At 43.7% G+C, this 21,089-nt stretch overlaps 1 protein-coding gene across 13 annotated transcripts in view; it reads left to right on the top strand.

Moving 5' to 3' along the window:
- The window catches only part of ST6GAL1 (ST6 beta-galactoside alpha-2,6-sialyltransferase 1), a 107,983-nt gene that overhangs the window by 69,017 nt on the left and 17,877 nt on the right, over nucleotides 1-21,089 (top strand). For 10 of the 13 annotated variants that reach the window (XR_014511873.1, XR_014511874.1, XM_083442876.1 and 7 more), the window contains exons 2-3: nucleotides 10,338-10,473; nucleotides 19,779-20,472. Coding sequence is in view for 10 of the 13 variants with exons in the window: in XM_083442876.1 (XP_083299002.1) it covers nucleotides 19,830-20,472 (643 nt within the window). In the remaining 3 variants the exon portion in view is untranslated. Of the gene's footprint in view, nucleotides 1-9,789; nucleotides 10,025-10,337; nucleotides 10,474-16,472; nucleotides 16,514-19,778; nucleotides 20,473-21,089 lie in introns of those variants that run through there. The other 3 variants (XR_014511875.1, XM_083442868.1, XM_083442871.1) reach the window with 2 other exon arrangements.

Genomic DNA, 21,089 nt, shown 5'->3' with positions numbered 1-21,089 from the left:
GACATTTATGGCTAGTTGATTCCCACAGCTACATGGTGGTCTGCACTGGCAAAGCAATGTGGTCTCTTCTGGCTGCCCATTTCTGCATTGTGCATGTAAGGGGCATATATACTGGGTACACTAGCATCAGTGTGACATTAATACTGTTGCCACACATTGGCTGATGAGGTCCATGCATGGCTGATGTGTATTACCATTAGTTAGCAACCTCAGGATTTCTGGGTGGTGGCAAAGTTTGCAGGGATGCTGTGGGCATTTCAGTTAGTGCAGCAATTGTGCTTTTTGCTCCTGGCGAGCCTAACTATGTTATGGTAACCTTGGCGGAACCGTAGGGTTGACCTGCTAGTTTTTGTACAACAAAAAGAAAAAAGACATTTGTGATTTGATTTATTCTTCTTCTAGGCCTCCTTCCATTCAGATGAACCCCAAAAGGGCATACAAACAATGGCACAACAGTATACAGTGGTACCTCGGCTTAAGAACAGTCCGGTTTAAGAACGATTTGGTTTACAAACTTCCCAAAACTGGAAATAGTGTCCAGGTTTGAGAACTTTACCTCAGTCTAAGAACAGAATCTGAATGGTGGAAGGGCACCAGCGGCGGGAGGCCTCATTAGGGAAAGCGTGCCTCGGTTGAAGAACAGTTTTGGTTTAAGAACGGACTTCTGGAACGGATTAAGTTCGTAAACCAAGGTACCACTGTATTTATATGTTTGTCTACATTAGCCCTGCCAAGCATACCTATCAGTGGTAGTTAAGCTTTGGTTGTTAAGCTTTGGTCATTGTAGCATTCTAGACAATACTCCTTTTTTATTGTTTGTTTATGCACTTTCAAGTTACAATTGGTTAAATTTGTTCCAGTTACATACACCATCTCCTATCCCATCTCGCCTAGACTTCCCAACCTATCTTTCCTTGACATCCTAGCCCAATCCCTTTGGTTTGCTGCAACTCCTAAAGTACTCCACTCTTTCCCATCTCTATCTTTCGCTCTTTGTTTTGTTTGCTGGTGTTCATGTCTTTAACCCTACTTGTAGGGTAGGGTTATACTACTACTCCTTAGATACTCTTCTAGTTGTTCCCCCTTGCTTAAGACTGTATTTCTCTTTGTATTTCTTATTTTGGCTGTCATAGTGGCCCAATTCTACATATTCTGTTACTTTAAGCAACCACTGTTTTTTTGTCAGGATTTCCCTCTCCTTCCACATTTTAGCATTTTGCTGCTGTTGCATAAAGGAAAAGGTTTTTTTTTTTTTTACTTTATCTGGAATTTCCTGTCTTATTACAGCTAACAGGAATGCTTCTGGCTTCTTGGGAAAGGAATATTGAAGCATCTTCTTTAGTTCTTCATAAATCATTCCCCAGAATTGTTTTTTTGGGGAGCAAGTTCGCATTGCCACTACATATGGATTAACGAACCCTCCTTATCTAAACATTTCCAACATATTGGATCCTTCTAGACCAGGGGTCGGCAACCTTTAAGACAAAAAGAGCCACTTGGACCCGTTTCCGAAGGGAAAAAAAACTGGGAGCCGCAAAACCATTACGACATTTAAAACAAATATATCTCCGGAGCCGCGATCTGACAGCGGGCGGGAAGGTGACATCGGGACGGTGCGTGACTAACGCACGCACCGCCCCCATGCGACGTCACAGGCAGTACAGCGCCTGTCACAGTTGGGAGTGTCAGGGTGCACAATGCGCCTCCTCCCCTCGCTAGTATCCGCCCCGGAGCCGCGGCAAAGGTGTAAAAGAGCCACATGTGGCTCCGGAGCCGCGGGTTGCTGACCCCTGCTCTAGACAGTACTTCTGTAGCTGTAAGTCCTGACATTCTCCTTGGCTATTAAACTGGAATATCACTGCAAACTGCTGCGTTATCCATGGGAAGAAACCTCTTGAAATTTTAGAGAAGCTGTGGAGGGTAGCTACTGATGGGGGCAGCTGTGTAGTACTAGCATCTAAAATAAACAGCAATGCAGCCTCTGCAACCGCTGCAGAGCTCACGGTCCTTGTACCTATTCAATGGATGGAAGGATAATCTGTAGGTGAGGTGCTAAATTTCCCAAATGCTGAAGCCATTGCGGGAATGAGGATAGAACCGTAATTTTGGGGAGAAGCCAAAATATTTGCAATCATAACTTTCTCATCAAATCTAAACTTTATGCTTTAACAACATAAAATGTGCCATAACTTAGCACAACTTGTGCTAATGCGATGTTTATACATAGCACTCATATGCATGTAAGGCCAACTGTTTCGTGGTGCTTCCCCGCCCCACCCCCAGCTAAGTGTGCATAGGATTGCTGCCTGAAAAACTATAAATGCCTCCGTACAATCTTATACATTGCAAGCCCAGCTGAGTTCAGTGGAAATGGCTTTCAGATAAGTATGAATAGTATGCGCAAGGAAACCAGGCATAGGACATTTGCTTCTAGTATCTCCATACTAGATCAGAATTCACCAGAAAAATATATGGAACTATTCACAGGAAAAAGGACTCTGTGCACTCCTCTCATGCAAATGGCAGCAACTTCTAGTTGCAGAAATGCATTTTGCATTTGAATGATGAACATGTCTACAATATACACAGGAACTGTCCTTTTCTAATGTGGCAGAAGGGGACCCAGGTGGCATTGTGGGTTAAACCACAGAGCCTAGGACTTGCCGATCAGAAAGTCGGCAGTTTGAATCCCCGCGATGGGGTGAGCTCCCATTGTTCTGTCCCAGCTCCTGCCAACCTAGCAGTTTGAAAGCACGTCAAAGTGCAAGTAGAAAAATAGGTACTGCTCTGGCGGGAAGGTAAGCGACATTTCCATGCGCTGCTCTGGTTCGCCAGAAGCGGCTTAGTCATGCTGGCCACATGACCCGGAAGCTGTACGCCGGCTCCCTTGGCCAATAAAGCGAGATGAGCGCCGCAACCCCAGAGTCGGCCACTACTGGACCTAATGGTCAGGGGTCCCTTTACCTTTTGATGTGGTAGAACTCAGGGGGAGCTAATGTGATGCAGAGCTATCTGGATGGGCCATTAGCAGGGGACAAAGGCCAGTGATGGGCTGATCCTGCATTGCAGGGGGTTGGACTAGATGTCCCTCTAGTCCCTTCCAACTCTACAATTCTATTCTAAGACTGCCAGGCAAAGGGAAGTGGGGCCCCTTCTTTGCTGGGTGCTAGTGGGTGGAGGCAGAGGCAAGGTTTAGGGTCTCAACTTTGAATGACGTAGGTGGCGGAGAGGTCCTTGGAGTGGGTTATCAGCAAGAAGGAAGGGCAGAACTGCATGTGAGCTGGGAATGACAGCCCAAAAGCCATGTTGCAAAAAAAATATGGTGGGCCACCCTAGCAAGTGAATATGAACTTGTGAGTCCCCATATCAAAACAAAACCTGGGAACTGCCACTGTAGACCATACTGATCTAGATGGCTCAGTGGTCTACCTCAGTTTAAGGCAGCTTCCTGCAGAGTTGGATTGCAGACATTTGAAAACAGCGAGATTGATGATGCTGATTCTACAGGGCCCATGCGGTTTTTCTTATCATTTGCTTAGGCTGGTTGCCGCTTCTTTGCTTTTCACTTGAGAGGTTTCTTGTTGCTTCTGTTCTGCTGAGCAGCTGCCTTTCAGCTGTGACATTTTGTCACCTCTCGGATGGCACCTGTTCTATCCCCACCCATCCCTTTTCTGAGTTTTATGCAAAGCTCATGGAGCGTTTTCTCCTCCTAAGAGTAAAATAGATAAACCACCACCATCAGCCAGATGAATCACAGAACAAGCCTGCAATTTAAATTTAGAGACACAAACTAAGAAACCCAACTTTTTTCCTCTTCTCGGTTCACATTTAGTTATATATAGTTAGTAAAGGTAAAGGTATTAGAAACACTTAAATTGAGCTGCTCTGCAGCTGTTTGTTTCCATGCAAGTTGAATTCAGAAAAAGCCCACCAAGCAACTATTCCTTTAGCCTCAGTTCCCCAGTTGTAAAATGGCAGAAAGGTAGTTGATTGTTATTGAGCTGATGTTACCTAGTGAGAGCTGGGACTAAAAAAAGAGGAAGATGAAAAATATAAATTTAGAATAGGGCTAGAAGTTTTTGCAGTCTGTAATTTTGGAAACACAGGGCTGCATCTGCTCTCTGCACTGTATATATCATACCCCTTTAAACAGTCTTAGGTAAAGGGACCCCTGACCATTAGGTCCAGTAGTGGCCGACTCTGGGGTTGCGGCGCTCATCTCGCTTTATTGGCCAAGGGAGCCGGCGTACAGCTTCCGGGTCATGTGGCCAGCATGACTAAGCCGCTTCTGGCGAACCAGAGCAGCGCATGGAAACGTCGCTTACCTTCCCGCCAGAGCGGTACCTATTTATCTACTTGCACTTTGACGTGCTTTTAAACTGCTAGGTTGGCAGGAGCTGGGACAGAACAACGGGAGCTCACCCCGTCACGGGGATTCGAACTGCCGACCTTCTGATCGGCAAGCCCTAGGCTCAGTGGTTTAGACCACAGTGCCACCTGCGTCCCTTTAAACAGTCTTGGCTTCCCTCAAATAATCTTGGGAACTGTAAAGGGTGCTGAGAGTAAGGAGGAACCGCCCCCTCCCATTCACCTCACACAGCTATCATTACAGAGTTCCCCAGGAAGAAGGATTGCCTGTTAAACCACTTTGGGAATTGTAGCTCTGCGATGGGGCCTTCATTACTTGTACCAGTGTGATTTATTTCTGAGGTATATATACAAAGTAAGATTCATGACAATAGCCCAGTTACTTTTGGGGTCCAGGATAATAGAATGTAATTCTTCAAGATGTGGCAGTGAGCAATAATATCAGCAATAGAAGTTTGGCAGTAGTTTTAGGTAAAACGAATAGAACTGCTGGAGCAGGCCAGTTGCTTTTTTAGTGATGCCTTCTGTGAGACCTGAGGATAAAGGAAAACAAGTCCAAAAAATGATTTTGACTGTGTGGCAGATTCCCAATTTCCAGTAGCAAGCCTGTTCTGACACTGCAATGCCAGTTTGACTTGGTGGGTAGTATGCTGCACTCTTCCTGTATTTCTGTTGAATTTTATGTCTTAATGTATTATATATTCAGATGTTAGCCGTCCTGAGACTGGTTCTGGCCGAGGAGGGGCAGGATATAAATAACATTATTTATTATTATTATTATTATTATTATTATTAATTATTCTATTCCTGCAAAGATCTGAATATACCTTCCGAGTAGCATAGGAAGCTTCCTTAAGCTGATTTAGACCATTGGTCCATATATGCCAATACTGTTGACACGGACTGGCAGCAGCTCTCTAAAGTTTCAGGCAGGAGTTTCTTCCAGTCTAGTACGTTACACATGTATTGCTATTTTTTCCTCCACTTCCTGAAGATTATAATCCCAAAGATGCTTATGAAATCTAAATTATTTAACCACATTATTAAGTATCATTCCATATCTATGAATCACAGCCTTTTCAGCACTTTGCAGTGAAGTCAGATAACATCAGACCCATAGGCATAGCTTTCAACCTTCCCTTTTTTTGCGGGAAATTCCTTTATTCCAGTGCCATTTCCCGCTGCTATCCCGGATTGTTAGATATCCCGTAGAATGTCCCCAGGACAGGTGAGGCTGCTGATCCCTTATTTTTGAATCTGAAAGTTGACAGCTATGCCCAGAGGTACAGAACATGCTGCCAAGGGCTATCCCTTGCATATGTTGGCCAAGAAGGGATTGTTAGTGACCTTGTGGTATTTTCCATATACCTATGGGTCAAGGGAAGTCTTCTTCAGGAGAGATTGCCCCAAAATATTGTGTGGTTACATAATATTTCTCTTCCTACATTCCTACAGAGCTTTCTGTCTCAGGATCGCAACCTTGTCCTATAAGAAATATATATATATATATATGTATGTGTGTATATATATATATATATATATATATATATATATATATATGGAGACCTAGGAGGAAGGGCTAATAGAACTTAAAAGGAAGATCTGCTTAAATAATTTCATTCCTGTAACAATAAGTTCTGTAACTATTATCTTTCAGGTTTGTAAGGGAAACTCTTTCTCCTTACAATCTACCTTTCTTTCTTCAAGTAAAAAGGGTGGGGATTATACATGAAGATCTTAAATGAAATCCATGACTTGGAGCGACTGTTCAATTATTATTTTTAATTGCATCCCCTGCCAGAAGTGAGTAAGATTATCTTGGAGCACTGATGAGATCTGTAAAGGTTATTTTAATTGCAGAGAATCTGCATCGGAGACACTTGAGCATTCCAAAATGTTACACTTAGAAGCAAATTACGAACCTACTATTAATTACAGCCCAGTGCAAAATGACAGCGGAATAGGAATTAAAGGAAGACGATTGGTGAGCTTGAGCAGGTTTGGGGAAACATCTGTGGAAATAGTGGACTGATGGGAAGAATGCTGTTTCCTAGACTGGAATGTCAGTTACATTAAGGTTACTGCCCCTCAAAGAAGGATACTGTTGAGCTGAAAAAGCAGTAGAAAGGGGGCAACCAACGGGCCAAAGAGCTGGAGAAACTCTCTTGCAATGAAAGATCACAATGTTTGTGGCTTTATAGTTTAGGAAATATTTAGAATGGGAAATATTCTTCATTAAGAATATGCTCATTGTGCTTTGCAGGTAAAATCTAGGCATATTTACTCAGAAATAAGCATCATGGAAGGGACGCGGATGGCGCTGTGGTCTAAACCACTGAGCCCTAGGGCTTGCCAATCAGAAGATCAGCGGTTTGAATCCCCGCGATGGGTGAGCTCCTGTTGCCAGGTCCCAGCTCCTGCTAACCTAGCAATTCGAAAGCACGTAAATAGGTGCCGCTCCAGTGGGAAGGTAAATGGCGCTTCCGTGCGCTGCTCTGGTTTCGCCAGAAGCAGCTTAGTCATTCTGACCACATGACCCAGAAAAACGTGTCTGCGGAAAAACGTTGGCTCCCTCAGCCAGTAAAGCAAGATGAGCGCCACAACCCCAGAGTCGTTCGCGACTGGGCTTAACTGTCAGGGGTCCTTTACCTTTACCTTTTAAGCATCATGGAGCTCAATGGCACTTACTTCCAGGTAAATATGCACATGATTATAGTCTTATGCAGTGGAGGGTTATTTGTGTAAAATATAAGGTAAAAGCTCCAAGTGCCAATACAAAACGGCAGCAAAAGAAAAGATGTGGTCGTACTCTGTGCTGGTGAGTACCATTGTTTCAAGTGTTGTTAATGATCACTAAGGATCAGGCAGGAGTAGTATAAAACAAAGACATTATTTAAACCTACTTTCTTTAATTCCTAACTCTCTCTGGCACGTGCTCTCTCTCTCCCTCTCCTTTCTGTGCTGAATCACTTCCTGGTAGCTGTCCCTTAACTTGTGCCTCCCTCAGCATTTCAAATTCCTTTCCCTAACTGCTATCCAAGCCTCTTACAATGGTACCTCTGGTTGCAAACGGGATCCGTTCCAGAGCCCCGTTCGCAGCCTGAGCAGAACGCAACCCACGTCTGCGCGTGCGCGGGTCGCGGTTCGCCGCTTCTGTGCATTCGTGTGATGTCATTTTGAGTGTCTGCACAAGCGGTGAAACCTGGACGTAACCCTTTCCAGTACTTCACCGCGGGATGCAACCTGAAAAGATTTAACCCAAAGCGTCTTTAACCCGAGGCATGACTGTACTTAGTTCAGCATGCATTGATACAGCCACGACACATGCAAAAAGCACTGGCCTTAGAAGAATGTGTGGAAGAATCAAGTTTTGTAGTAAGGAAGCATCAGACATTGGGGGCAAATGACCATTGAGACTCGCTCCTCACGAGCCATGCTTCAGACCCTTCTTGAGTGTGTTTTCCTTTTCCTGGCTAGAAACTTAGAGGGGGATATATAAGTAGGAGCTGTTAACCGTGGAACGGTCTCCCTCGGGAGGTTGTGAAGGTTTTTAAGCAGAGGTTGGGTGGCCATTTGTCATGGATGCTTCAGCTGAGATTCCTGCCTTGCAGGGCATTGGACTAGATGACCCTGGGGTCCCTTTCCAACATAATTCTATGATTCTTTGTGAGTGCGTGTAGAAAATAGTCTATTGTACAAAGGTAAAATGTACACTTGCTGCTTTGCACACTTTTGCTTCTGGTCCTGCCTACCAGTGGTGAGAGCCAGTGCGGTGTAGTGGTTAAGAGCGGTGGACTCGTAATCTGGGGAACCGGGTTCGCTTCCCAGCTCCTCCACATGCAGCTGCTGGGTGACCTTGGGCTAGTCACACTTCTCTGAAGTCTCTCAGCCCCACTCACCTCACAGAGTGTTTGTTGTGGGGGAGGAAGGGAAAGGAGAATGTTAGCCGCTTTGAGACTCCTTTGGGTAGTGATAAAGCGGGATATCAAATCCAAACTCCTCTTCTTCTTCTTCTACCACTGGGATGTAGACCCTTGGAAGATCACCCAGGTGGAAATGTGACCCTCAGCCTGAAAAACCCTGCTCTAGGCCCATTCAGGTGTTATTTAAATAGGTACCTCATCACACCTGGGTTGGGTGAGAGTGCTAGCCCCATTCTTCCTTCTGTTGCCTTCCAAGAGTTTACAGGTCCATATCGGATCCCCATATATTTTGGAACACTAAAGCAAAAATGGACACCAAGGAGGCAGCAGAGTTAACTCACTTGTCCCTGCAAGAGCATCCCCAAATGTGATATTTTCCCCATTTAATGAATGCCCAGATACGGTGCCCCTCAAACCACCTTCACCTGCCAATCCATCCATTCATTATTACACACTGTTTGATTGTATAAAAAACCCAAATGTAGTTTATAGAAGATCAAATAGTAAAATCAAGAAAAATGTACAGCCCTATTTCAAACACCCAAAGTTAAAATTACCACAACTCACTAAGCACCTGGGTAGGCTTGTCTAAACAGGAATGTTTTTAGCGGGCGCCAAAAAGGGTATAGTGAGCAGATGCCTGCTTGATCTCAATAGGCAGGGAATTCCAAAGTGCACTAATCAACCAAGTTCTTACAAATCAAGGGAAGTAATAGTGCCACTGCTCTGGCACTATTCTGCCCTGGTCAGACCTCACCTGGAGTACTGTGTCCAGTTCTGGGCACCACAGCTCAAGAAGGACACTGACAAACTGGAACGTGTCCAGAGGAGGGCAACCAAAATGGTCAAAGGCCTGGAAACGATGCCTTATGAGGAACGGCTAAGGGAGCTGGGCATGTTTAGCCTGGAGAAGAGGAGGTTAAGGGGTGATATGATAGCCATGTTCAAATATATAAAAGGATGTCACATAGAGGAGGGAGAAAGGTTGTTTTCTGCCGCTCCAGAGAAGCGGACACGGAGCAATGGATCCAAACTACAAGAAAGAAGATTCCACCTAAACATTAGGAAGAACTTCCTGACAGTAAGAGCTGTTCGACAGTGGAATTTGCTGCCAAGGAGTGTGGTGGAGTCTCCTTCTTTGGAGGTCTTTAAGCAGAGGCTTGACAACCATATGTCAGGAGTGCTCTGATGGTGGTTCCTGCTTGGCAGGGGGTTGGACTCGATGGCCCTTGTGGTCTCTTCCAACTCTATGATTCTATGATTCTATGAAATATGAAATGGGCATTATGTGGCACCCAGCGTAGTGCCAGTTCTGCCGATCAAAGCAGTTGAATGAGCATGTGTAGGATAAGGTGATTTTGTGGGGATACTGTTCCCCAGTGGTTAAGGGCTAAAGATATCAATAAAAAGTATATCTTACTCCCCCCAGCTTTGCTGCCATTGAGGAAATGTAGTTCCTTCCGTCTTATGACTTCACACTGTCAAGTTCTGGTGTTCCGATTCCCCTCAGCTGTGTCTCAACAACCTCAAAAGTGGCTCCAGATGCCAGATTAGGCTTGTTCTTCTTTTCTGAGTTGTCTCAATTCCAAAAAGCAGTACATCAAAATAGAATATAGGTTGGGCGTGGGCTCTTTATACCTGCAGGAGATGAGCAGCGGGAGGTTTCTGGTTTCGTTGAGAAGTTGGAAGACAAAACGACAGATGAGGCTCCACACAGTTTCTCCACATGAGAAGTAGTCTAATGTTCTTGGAAGGGCATTTGAATGTATTGTTGGAAGGGAGCTTTTAGTGATTTGGTTTGAATGAAATTGGATCCATTGATTTGTTTCAGGATAAGCTACTTTACGTAGCAGCGACCGGCAGTTGTTTGCATTTGTTTCTTTCAGGCCTCTCGGAAGGCTGCTAGCATGCTTTCCTTCATGCTTAAAAGGCTTGGCTCAGGCATCAGAAGTCTGTGTCTTTCACTTTCATCTCTGTATATTAAAAGCATGACGACTCCTGTGCTGTTAGTATTCTTTCTCTAATAAACTGTTTTTCATTTCACAGGTGGCCTTCAGCCTTCGTTAGAGATCTCACTGCTTTGAGTGGCCGGGTTTCTAAACAGCAAGAGCATTATGAGCAGCCCTGAAATCTTCTAACACCCTGCCGTGTCTGTTGCAACTTCAGTTTTCATCGACATCAGGTAACCAATCTGTCATCAGATTAGCAAATGAAATTTAGGGACGCAGTAGCTGAAATAAGATTTCATTGGCTTGATTAGACGGATTGTCCCTAGTAATCACGCTTTCACAACTGTAAGGCAGTAGGATAGAGTGTTAAATCCTGAACCCATTTGTTTTATTGAATGCGGGGTGCTAGGCTCATGCTATTAGCAGGCTGCTTTTGAGCATCTTTCTTGTTCGTCTCTGTGTTGGTGGTTTTTCACCAACATCAGTAATTTGTTCATAGCTGTAGTCCAAATGTCTTTTTATTCTGGGGGTTTATATCATGGTGGTTTGGTATACAATCAAAGGGATGAGAATGTATGCAAAAAAGAGAGAGAGAATGGATATAGAAGCATTGCCAATTTTTAGAAGAACCCTAAAAGCAGTGCTGTTTCAGTGGGCGTAGCCAAAATGCTTTTACCTCATGCCTGCTTTTATTACTGCTTTAAGCCATCATTTCTGGTGGTTTGCTGTTTCTTTTAATGTTTAAGCAAAACTTATAAGGTGCTTTGACTACATATTAATGTAGAAAAGCAGAGAACAAATTCTGTGCATACAGAAATATTATTGTTCAGAAGTACCTCACACCTGTGCTTGACATTGAAGCAAAATGTTTAGTTTGGAAGGTGTCACCCCCCCAGTTTTGTTTAGTTTCACTCATTCTGGCATCTGCTTTGCATACAGGATCCTTACATTGTTGCAAACATTACATTTTTGCAAACATTATAAACAGTTTTTAAATGGTGTCTGGTTAGTTTGCTTTTTGTTTCTTCAGGAAAGCAAACTCTATTTTGCATGTACAGTGGTACTTCGAGTTAAGTACTTAATTCGTTCCGGAGGTCCGTTCTTAACCTGAAACTGTTCTTAACCTGAAGCACCACTTTAGCTAATGGGGCCTGCTGCTGCTGCCGCGCCGCCGGAGCCCAATTTCTGTTCTTATCCTGAAGCAAAGTTCTTAACCTGAAGCACTGTTTCTGGGTTAGCGGAGTCTGTAACCTGAAGCGTATGTAACCTGAAGTGTATGTAACCTGAAGCGTATGTAACCCGAGGTACCACTGTATCAGTTTTGTCAGGAAGTTCTCTCCCAGTACATTTTGTATAATAAGAATTTGTGTGGCTTCTGAGCAGGAAGGAGACGGGTGACCAGTCTTGTATGTGACCATGTTGGCTAGCCTAGAGACTGACTTGCAAATTTTCATCTTGCAAATTATTTCTGTTAATGATTAGCATGCTTATATCACACAGACAAAATGTAGAATGCCCTAGATAGGGGTGGGGAACTTGTGGCTTTTCAAATGCTGGAGAGGCACAAATATTCCCATCCCTGCTGTCATATTTTAAAAAAGCAAGTTAATAGAATGTTAGCCTGGAATCCTATACCCACTTATAGGGCAGTAAATTCCATTAAAGTCAGTGGGAATTACTTCTGAGCACACATGTATGGAATTGCACTGTCCTTACCAGAGTTACACTGTCAAAGGACTGCCTGAAACAGGAGGACTTAATCTGGTTATCTAGGACTTTTGGTTGATCAAGTATTCTATTTTAAATGTTTTGTAGCTGAAATGCACAAATAATCTGGACTGTCGTGTTTCAGATCTTATTTTCTCCCACAGCTCCATGATTATGATAATAACTTTAAATGTGCTGTCATATGCTTAGTGGAAAACAGAGAAGAAATAGCATTAAAGTTACAGGTCAGACATCTGCTGATGCCAGTCATGGAGAGAAACTGCAACGTTAAATTATGAGATGACTCGCTTGGATTTTAGCCAATTTTACATTGAATAAAGTCTTCTGCATTTGAGGGCAAAAGAACTGTTCGCACCATGTTCTATTACATTCCTTATGAAGTTTCCCCTCTACATAAAGTGCAGATACAACATTGAAAATTAACTATTCCAATGCTTTTTTTAATGTCTCATACCTTCATAGCTCTTTTTCTGTAAGCTTGCATAGCCTTTCACTAGTCTTTGACTAGGAAATATAAGGATCTTTATGGCGGCTCATCCAGATAGACAGATGCACTGCAGTTTTGAGCTAAACAATGATCGCAAAAAAAATAAAAAAATGGTTTTGTGCCATATGGAATTGAAGGCCTGACTGGTTTATTTTTTATTTTTATTTTTATTAAAGATTTCTTAGTTTACAAGAATGCGTGCGTTGTCTTTTTTTCAAGTTGTGTTTTCTACGAATCAGTTTCATTTGTTGTGAGGCAACAGTGTTGCTTACAATATTAGGTTGAGAAGAAAATAGGGGGAGGGTAGTAATGCTTCTATTCTTTTACTTAGTATATGTGTGTGTTTTTGTGTCAGCATCACTTGTATGGGTTCTCTTACTATTTGCTTGTTGTATTTCCTTGGTGGCGAGAGAGGTTGGGGTAGCCTAGGGTGTGGTTGGTATTATTATTATTATTATTATTATTATTTATTTATTTATTTATTTATCTGGCTGGGTTTCCCCAGCCACTCTGGGCAGCTTCCAGCAAAACATTAAAATACAATAATTCATCAAATATTAAAAGCTTCCCTAAACAGGGCTGCCTTCAAATGTCTTCTAAAAGCCAGATAGTTGCTTATTTCCTTGACATCTGGTGGGAGAGCGTTCCACAGGGCAGGCATCACTACTGAGAAGGCCCTCTGCCTGGTTCCCTGTAACCTCACTTCTCGCAATGAGGGAACCGCCCAAAGGCCCTCGGCACTGGACCTCAGTGCCTGGGCAGAACGATGGGGGTGGAGACGCTCCTTCAGGTATACTGGGCCGAGGCCATTTAGGGCTTTAAAGGTCAGCACCAACACTTTGAATTGTACTCAGAAACAAACGGGGAGCCAATGCAGGACCTGTGTTACAGTATATGGTCCCGGCGGCCGCTCCTAGTTACTAGTCTGGCTGCTGCATTCTGGATTAATTGCAGTTTCCAAGTCACCTTCAAACATAGCCCCATGTAGGGCGCATTTCAGTAGTCCAAGCGGGAGATAACCAGAGCGTGCACCACTCTGGCGAGACAGTCCACGGGCAGGTAGGGTCTCAGCCTGCGTACCAGATGGAGCTGGTAAACAGCTGCCCTGGACACAGAATTGATCTGAGCCTCCATGAACAGCTGTGAGTCCAAAATGACTCCCAGACTGTGCACCTGGTCCTTCAGGGGCACTATTACCCCATTCAGGACCAGGGAGTCCCCCTAACCAGCCCACCCCCTGTCTTTGGTTGGCTGTAGTGAGATTGGTTTATGTGTGTGAAGGGGTGGATTTTTGGAACAAGTTAGCTAGATTGATTCATATCCTGTTGGTGGATTCTGTTGTCTTGTTGGGCTATGTATGTGTTAAAGGGAATCCATACTGGAGTGGAGGTGTCTTCTTCTATTTGTCCCCGACTGGTTTCTAAGAATTTCCAGTTGTTACTTTAAGAGCTAGATAGTCGTAAGTTGATGGCTCATGATGGGCCTTCATCAATACACAGACACTGTATGCCTGCTTACTCCTTTTGGTAATGAACGTTTTAAGTACATTTCCGTGCAACGAGTGGGATGACAGCATATTTGCATTCAGAGCAAAAATGCAGCAAAAACTGCCACACCAGCAAAGCTCTTGTCCATGTAATACTAATTTATGGGACTCTTTTTGGTTAAATGATGTGCCTTTTCATGTCAGATGAGCCGGTGGAGTTGATGTATGTGCAGTTCCCAGGGGAGTTGTCTTCTCCTCTTTTTTGTTTCTGCATGCATGTGATGTTTTCAGTTCTAATGTTTTCTTCTGATGTATCCAAAAAGTTTAAGAACTACCCTTGAAGGAGAATTTCTGTGTACTGCCAGCTTTTTTTAATGAAGAGGGTGTAAGCACTGTCTGTCCCTGTTGTAGATTTCCTATGATCTCACTGAGGTTCCCATAACCTTGCCTTCAGGCTTTCTTGGTGGTTTATGAAATCACCTTTTCCACAGCTTCTTATAAACAGTTGTAATTTTAAAAATGGCTGTCATCATCCTGGAAAAGCATAGGAAGTGACTCAAACAGTGAATACAGTCATACCTTGGTTCTCAAATGGCTTAGTTGTCAAACAAATCAGCCCTCGAACGCCAAAAACCCGGAAGTAAGTGTTCTGGTGTTCAAACGTTTTTCGGAAGCCGAACACTTCTGCTTGAGTGCAGGAAGCTTCTGCAGCCAATCGGAAGCCTCACCTTGGTTTTTGAACGGTTTCGGGAGTCGAACAGAATTCTGGAATGGATTAAGTTCCAGAACCAAGGTATGACTGTATCTGTTTTGGTTACTGATGTTATCTGCCTCAAATGATCTCATATTTGATACCTTGATATCTGAGATCCTCTGATGAGGTGGGATTCAGCTGCATTTACGAGGGGCTGACCCTTTAATGTATCAGTCCCTGTCCTATGGAACTCGCTGTTTGTGGAGGTTCTGCAGCAACCAACCCTGCCTTTTTTCAGACATCTTCTGAAAACTGTTTAGACAGGCCTTCACAATATGATTTTTGCTTTCTTGCAACCAACCAGTGTCTAATGATGTTTAAAATTATGTTTCCTAGATATTTACAGACTGGTTTTATTGAATTTTATATGCTGTACACTGCCTTGATATATTTGATGTAAATACAAATTCTAAATTTTCAAATCTGGCAAGCAAGAATACTAACATTTGAAAAAGCAGTTCAGAGCAAGGAGATCTCTATGTTATACAATCTCACCAAAAGGATATGATAATTCATGAGACAGGAAAGGGAAAAATGGTTGTGCTATTCATCTATTAATAGGCTTGTGGTTGTGGGTAACTCCACACCAGACGAGGAACTGCCCACAGATAAGGTGCATGCGCATTAATGCCAATGTCTCTTACGCAACCAGCATCCCATTTGAAGTAGAGGCTTGCATGCATCTCCACAGCAAGAGCTGGAGGATGTTGGTATACTGCTAGAAGCTGCCTCTTGGTGATGCCTTAAATCATATTGGCTTTGCCAACCCAGCTGCCAGAGGAAAGCAGCAGTCTGGAACTCAGGGTTTCTACTTCCAGCTTTTGCCTATTTGTCCTTGGTCTGCACACACAAACCACTTTGCCACAATGGAGATTGCAGACTTCGCTCTTGGGATGAATGACTGGATAGCCAAGGCTGGAGATGGGGCTCTTGGCAGCCACAGGCAAAGTTAGAGCAAAGTAGGCAGCAGTGATTTGTGCAGGCTCCTCCAGGTGACCCCTTTCTTGAGCACGCAAGAGTAGTTTTCCGATTGTGGATATTTGTACGATTGCCACATGCGTCTCTCCTCATACTTTGGTTAGCCCTATCAAATAGACTCATTTTTATTGGCTGATGCAGCCTTTTGGCAGGAAAGTTATCCGGGGTTTCTGTCACAGTAGGTGAGGGAGCCCACACAGGTCTGAAGGAGCCTGCTTTGTTATAACCCTAGTAGGAATGTCCTCCATCCCTGTTTGGCAAAAATGGGATTTTCTGCTTCCTGTGAGTTTCTATTTTACTATAGGGATGAAGGGCACCTCTCCCACTTCTGCTTCACTGTCTATTTTCCACCTGGAGTGCGATTGGTGGCTTAGGGTTTCTGCTGGTGACCTACATGTCCCAGACTATTTGCCCTGTTTGTCGTCTTCATTTTCTTGGCTTTTTCATTATTGGTTCCTTGTTTGGAGTTGCCATTCCCAGTTGTCAAATTTGGGGTTTGAGGAGTTGTCTTCACTCTGCCAGTCTGGAAGGTGGAATGATTCCTCCCCCTGGAGAGCTTCTGAAGGACTTGCTTGCCATAGCCAGCAAGAGGAGTCATTGCTGCCAGGAACATCCCATCACCAAGCAGACATTCACTATAGCTACACATTTCCACTCCCTCCCTCTGTGCAGCTGCAGCCCAAGCCCATGCAAGTTTCTTGGGACGTGAATTGCACTGCAGCAGGTTGATTGACAGTGCTGTGTGAAGTCACTGTGAATGACAGGTTGTAGAGTGTTGAGAGTGGCAGTTGAAGGAGTTGGAGGTGTTGAGACGGAGTGAGAAGGAAGGCAATTTTATGTGTATGTTTTGGATACTTCTATCCTGCTTTATAACCCCGAGTGCCCTTTGAAAGAAACTTACAAAAGATTTTCACAATAAAAAACCATGTCTAAGCCTGGTATCGGGAACAAAGATGAGGGTGGGGAAAAACCATGAGCACCTAGGGGTAACAGTTTGGGTAGCAATCAAAGAGGAGAGTTGCGTACGCCAGACTGGGGTAATAAAACTACTTATTGTTCTTTAGTTCTTTTTTAAAAAATAAATAAGTAAATAATGTTTAATATTCATCAGTTAATGAAGCTGTTTTGCTCTGTGTGGATTCTAGGAACAGCCTACTGGGCTGCACGTGCACTGTATTGATATACACAACCGCATAGATAGCATGCCTCACCCCACGTGCCTTTTATTGATATACACAGTTAAACATAGAGAGGGAGAGGCCCACTGCTATCTATCTGTCATTAAGGGAAATCTGGATCTATGGGACCAACTGAGTTACTGGTCCGGTGACTTGTGTAGGACAAAGCCTCACAAGAGACCCCCCTGGAGCATCACAGACTGATTTTTGTGCAGTGTGCAGAGTACCGCGGGGTTTCCTGTTTTCTCTTGCTTCTGTGCCCTGTTCTTCCTTACTTGGTTTTGTGTTTCATTGTCCACTCACGCTCCTCGTTTCCCCTTAATTTTAGTTCTGATGTTAGCCACCTTAAGCATAGTAAGGCAGCTTATAAATGAAAGGGGCACAATTGTGTATTTCTCTTTCCCTTCCATGCACTCCTCCTTGGATGTCAGTCTCAGGTTCATGCTTCTTGTGTTGTCTCACAATCTCTCCCCCCAGAGATTGTGGCTGGAGAAGGAAGGCATAATTTTATTTATTTTATTTATTAATTTCTATACAGCTCTATATTTTTAAGAAAAATCTCAAAGCGGTTTACTCCATATTAAATCAATAAAACATAAATAAAACATTCTGAAGAAAGTCAAATACAGTGGTACCTCGGGTTAAGTACTTAATTCGTTCCGGAGGTCCGTTTTTAACCTGAAACTGTTCTTAACCTGAAGCACCACTTTAGCTAATGGGGCCTCCTGCTGCCGCGCCGCCGGAGCACAATTTCTGTTCTCATCCTGAATCAAAGTTCTTAACCCAAGGTACTCTTTCTGGGTTAGCGGAGTCTGTAACCTGAAGCGTATGTAACCTGAAGTGTATGTAACCCGAGGTACCACTGTATAGAGTATACCGTCAAAGCAACATAACATAGAACTAAAATATTATATTAAATATTTCAAAATAAAACATTACAAATGAGGTCAACTACAGAATACATATTTAATATGTATAATGTTCCCTTCCAAGCATGCTGTGGTCTTGATGACATTCACCACCACCCTGACACAGGGATTTTATTTTATTTTTTGGTCTTTTAAAGACCGACAATGAAGTTGCCAATCACAGTGCTAACATCACTTGTAGTTTGGTCCTTAGATATAAAAAGTATTGCTTGAAACTGTATTGAAACAAGGACCCCTTCTAAGAGATTGCTGGTGCTGTTGCAGAACGTCCCTGCATTGAGTGCCAGAATGTTAAAATAGTGCAGGCTTCCTCAACCTCGGCCCTCCAGATGTTTTGATTCCCACCATCCCTGTCCACTGTTCCTGCTAGCTAGGGATCATGGGAGTTGTAGGCCAAAAACATCTGGAGGGCTGAGGTTGAGGAAGCCTGAAATAGTGCATAGCAGACATGGTGGCTACAGCGAGGACAGGAGTGTCAGCTTGGCCCCACGACCGTGGCTGCCGTGCAGCATGCATGCCCCTGGCACTGAAATTTGTGGGTGCCCTGTCCCTTCATGAGGAATTTTGTGGGTGCTCAGACACCCAGGGCCCCAGAGAGTTGGCACCTACGAGCAAGGAGAAATTATCACACCATTTCCAGCAATAGCACCTGCTGTAGCTCTTAAGATGTACAAGTTCCAGATGAATACAGGGTGCAGAAATCTCACATTGGGGGGAGATGCATTGGAGGGGGCCAGAGCAATCCAAACTATAGGAAGACAGCGTAATTTATGCCAGGGTTAATTAGGCTGGTGTAATTTCACCTACTCCTTTCAGGAGAAGGTTACTGCTAGCCGAGCTGGCTGAAGCCTGGCAGAGGGAAATCAAGCCCTTAAAATAGAATTGGACTTACAAACCTTCCTTTTTGTCGGTGTAACTTCTACTGGGTTGCTAGGTCATGTGACTGAGTTAAAAGGAGTTTCAAACAAGGGTAGGTTTTCCCCTACCCCACCCTTTTGGGGGGACTTACTCTGGCCTCAGCCAAACCAGTATGAAGGAACTTAACACTGAGATGGGGGACTTCAGCCACCTGAGCTTAGCTGATCCCAGGCCCAGCTACAGATCTGACTGTTCCCAATTCCCCTCATCTTGATGGGTCTTAGGTTTGGCTAAGGTTCTGCTTAGTGTCTCAGGTGTGCTGGAGGATGCTCTGCTTCCTGTGTATGAAGAGCAAGAAAGTGTAGCTCCATTAAGAGCTGTGCTAATAGTGTCACTTAAAGGTAGCAATGTCCATATGGGAACCACTTTTGGAAAAGCATCTTTCTCTTAGCTGAGGTTGTGTTGCAAGCAAAGGTTCTCAGTCTGGTCTGTGGGTCACTGGTGATCTGCCAGCTTCATTCATGCGGTGTGCAGAAAAGTTGCAGAACAGTTGAGAATATAACTGCTTGACCTTGCACATTATTTTTCTTTTCTTTTCTGGTGACTGCAATTGAGGCCATTTTGACCAAGTGCTGAATCAATAGATCAGGCTAAAAAGGCCCTGACCCACGGCCCATGGCCATCATAATACAGCACTGGTTTTGATTATTATGTCAGCGCAGAAGGAAAAAGGGTATTGAAAGGTGAGTTACACATGTGCTTTGATTTGTATAACAAGAAAACTTTTATTAAGTGGTTGTTCAAGACTTGTAGCAATTTTCAAGTTTTGAGGGAGGAAGGTTGAGTTGTTGTCATCTTTGTTGTTGTTAATTAAATTTATATGCCACCGTTCATCCGAAGATCACAGGGCAGTTTACAATATAAAAGCACAAAAATACACACCATAATAACAAACAAAAATATACTCCCCACAGTTTAAAAGGCCAAAGATGGTTTAAATATTAGCCAAAGACGTGGAACAAGAGGGACATTGTGTAACGGGCTGTTTATTTTGGTGATTTCAAATTATTACACACCTTGAATTCTTTCCTCTCCCCATCCTGATTTTAAAAATGCATTTTTAATGCTTTTTTTTTTTAGGTACAACTTCCAACCTGAAGTTGATCTTCCTAACCTGATGCATCGTACATTATGGTTCATGTCAACTTTGTTAGAAAATGGATATACGTCCTCCTGGCATTTATTTTGGTTCTGACCATTTGTTTGTGGAAGGAATCGCGGAGAGGATTTTATGTTTCGTTTAAAACAGAAGACCAAGCCAATCATGGACCGTTGAGGCTGTGGAGGTGGAATAGCCTAAGACAAGAAACTGTCCAGGATGAAGCCGTCAATGGCACAGGCAAGCTCCATTTGCCCACCAACACATCTCAAGTTCATGTTGCCGTCACTGCAGTGCCAGCAAGAAGTAAGTTAGTCATAAAACCTGTGAAATTGCCAAGTCCCATCAAAGTGTGGAACAAGGACAGTTTGTCCGGAAACCTCAACGCTAGACTGCAAAAGGTGAGGAAGAATTATTTGCATATGAACAAATACCGTGTGAAGTACAGTGGGCCAAAGTATGCTGCTAAATCCAGCCCCCAAAAAGTGTTGTGCCAGCTACGGAAGCAACTGAATTTTGGGATGATCACCACATCAGATGGGCCCTTCAATACATCAGAATGGGAGACCTACCTGCCAAGGAAGAACATCAGCATGGAAGTGGGGCAGATGGGCCGGTGTGCAGTTGTGTCCTCTGCAGGATCCATGAAGTCATCTCATTTGGGGGAAGAAATAGGTTTGCATTATTCCTCTGCCATTTATTAAGCAACAAAATACAGTTTGAAATCTTTGACTTGGGGGCGGGGGGAGTTCAGTGTTATGGGGCTGGAAAAACATTTAATTTTGAATATAATCTGAAGAAGTATGCATGCACACAAAAGCATATACCCAGAACCAGCTTAGTTGGTCTCTAAGGTGCTACTGGACAATTTTTTACTTCATTTATTTATTTAATTTTGAATTTATTGAATTTGCCGGTAGGACTTTTCTCTTCTCTCTTCCTGCCTTTCATTGCTCAGTGACCACAGATGTCTCGTAGGAAGTGAGCATGGGATCCTGGAACATTAAAACTGGGTATTGGGTATTATATTTGAAATTAGGGCAAGGCATTGCTAGAATTGGCATAGTAACATGTTAAAAGTACTTGTGTGTTAAAACCTTGGGCTAGCTCAGGTCTAGCTCTAGAGCAGGTGTAATATTGCAGGCCAAAGTCTAAACCAGGCATCCCCAAACTTCGGCCCTCCAGGTGTTTTGGACTATAATTCCCATCATCCCTGACCACAGGTCCTGTTAGCTAGGGATCATGGGAGTTGTAGGCCAAAACATCTGGAGGGCCGCAGGTTGGGGACGCCT

This window comes from Podarcis tiliguerta, assembly GCF_965153285.1.
Source record: "Podarcis tiliguerta genome assembly, chromosome: 5".
NCBI classification, from domain to species: domain Eukaryota; kingdom Metazoa; phylum Chordata; class Lepidosauria; order Squamata; family Lacertidae; genus Podarcis; species Podarcis tiliguerta.
Note: the sequence above shows the minus strand (reverse complement) of the source record. Positions and strands in the feature narration are given on the sequence as shown.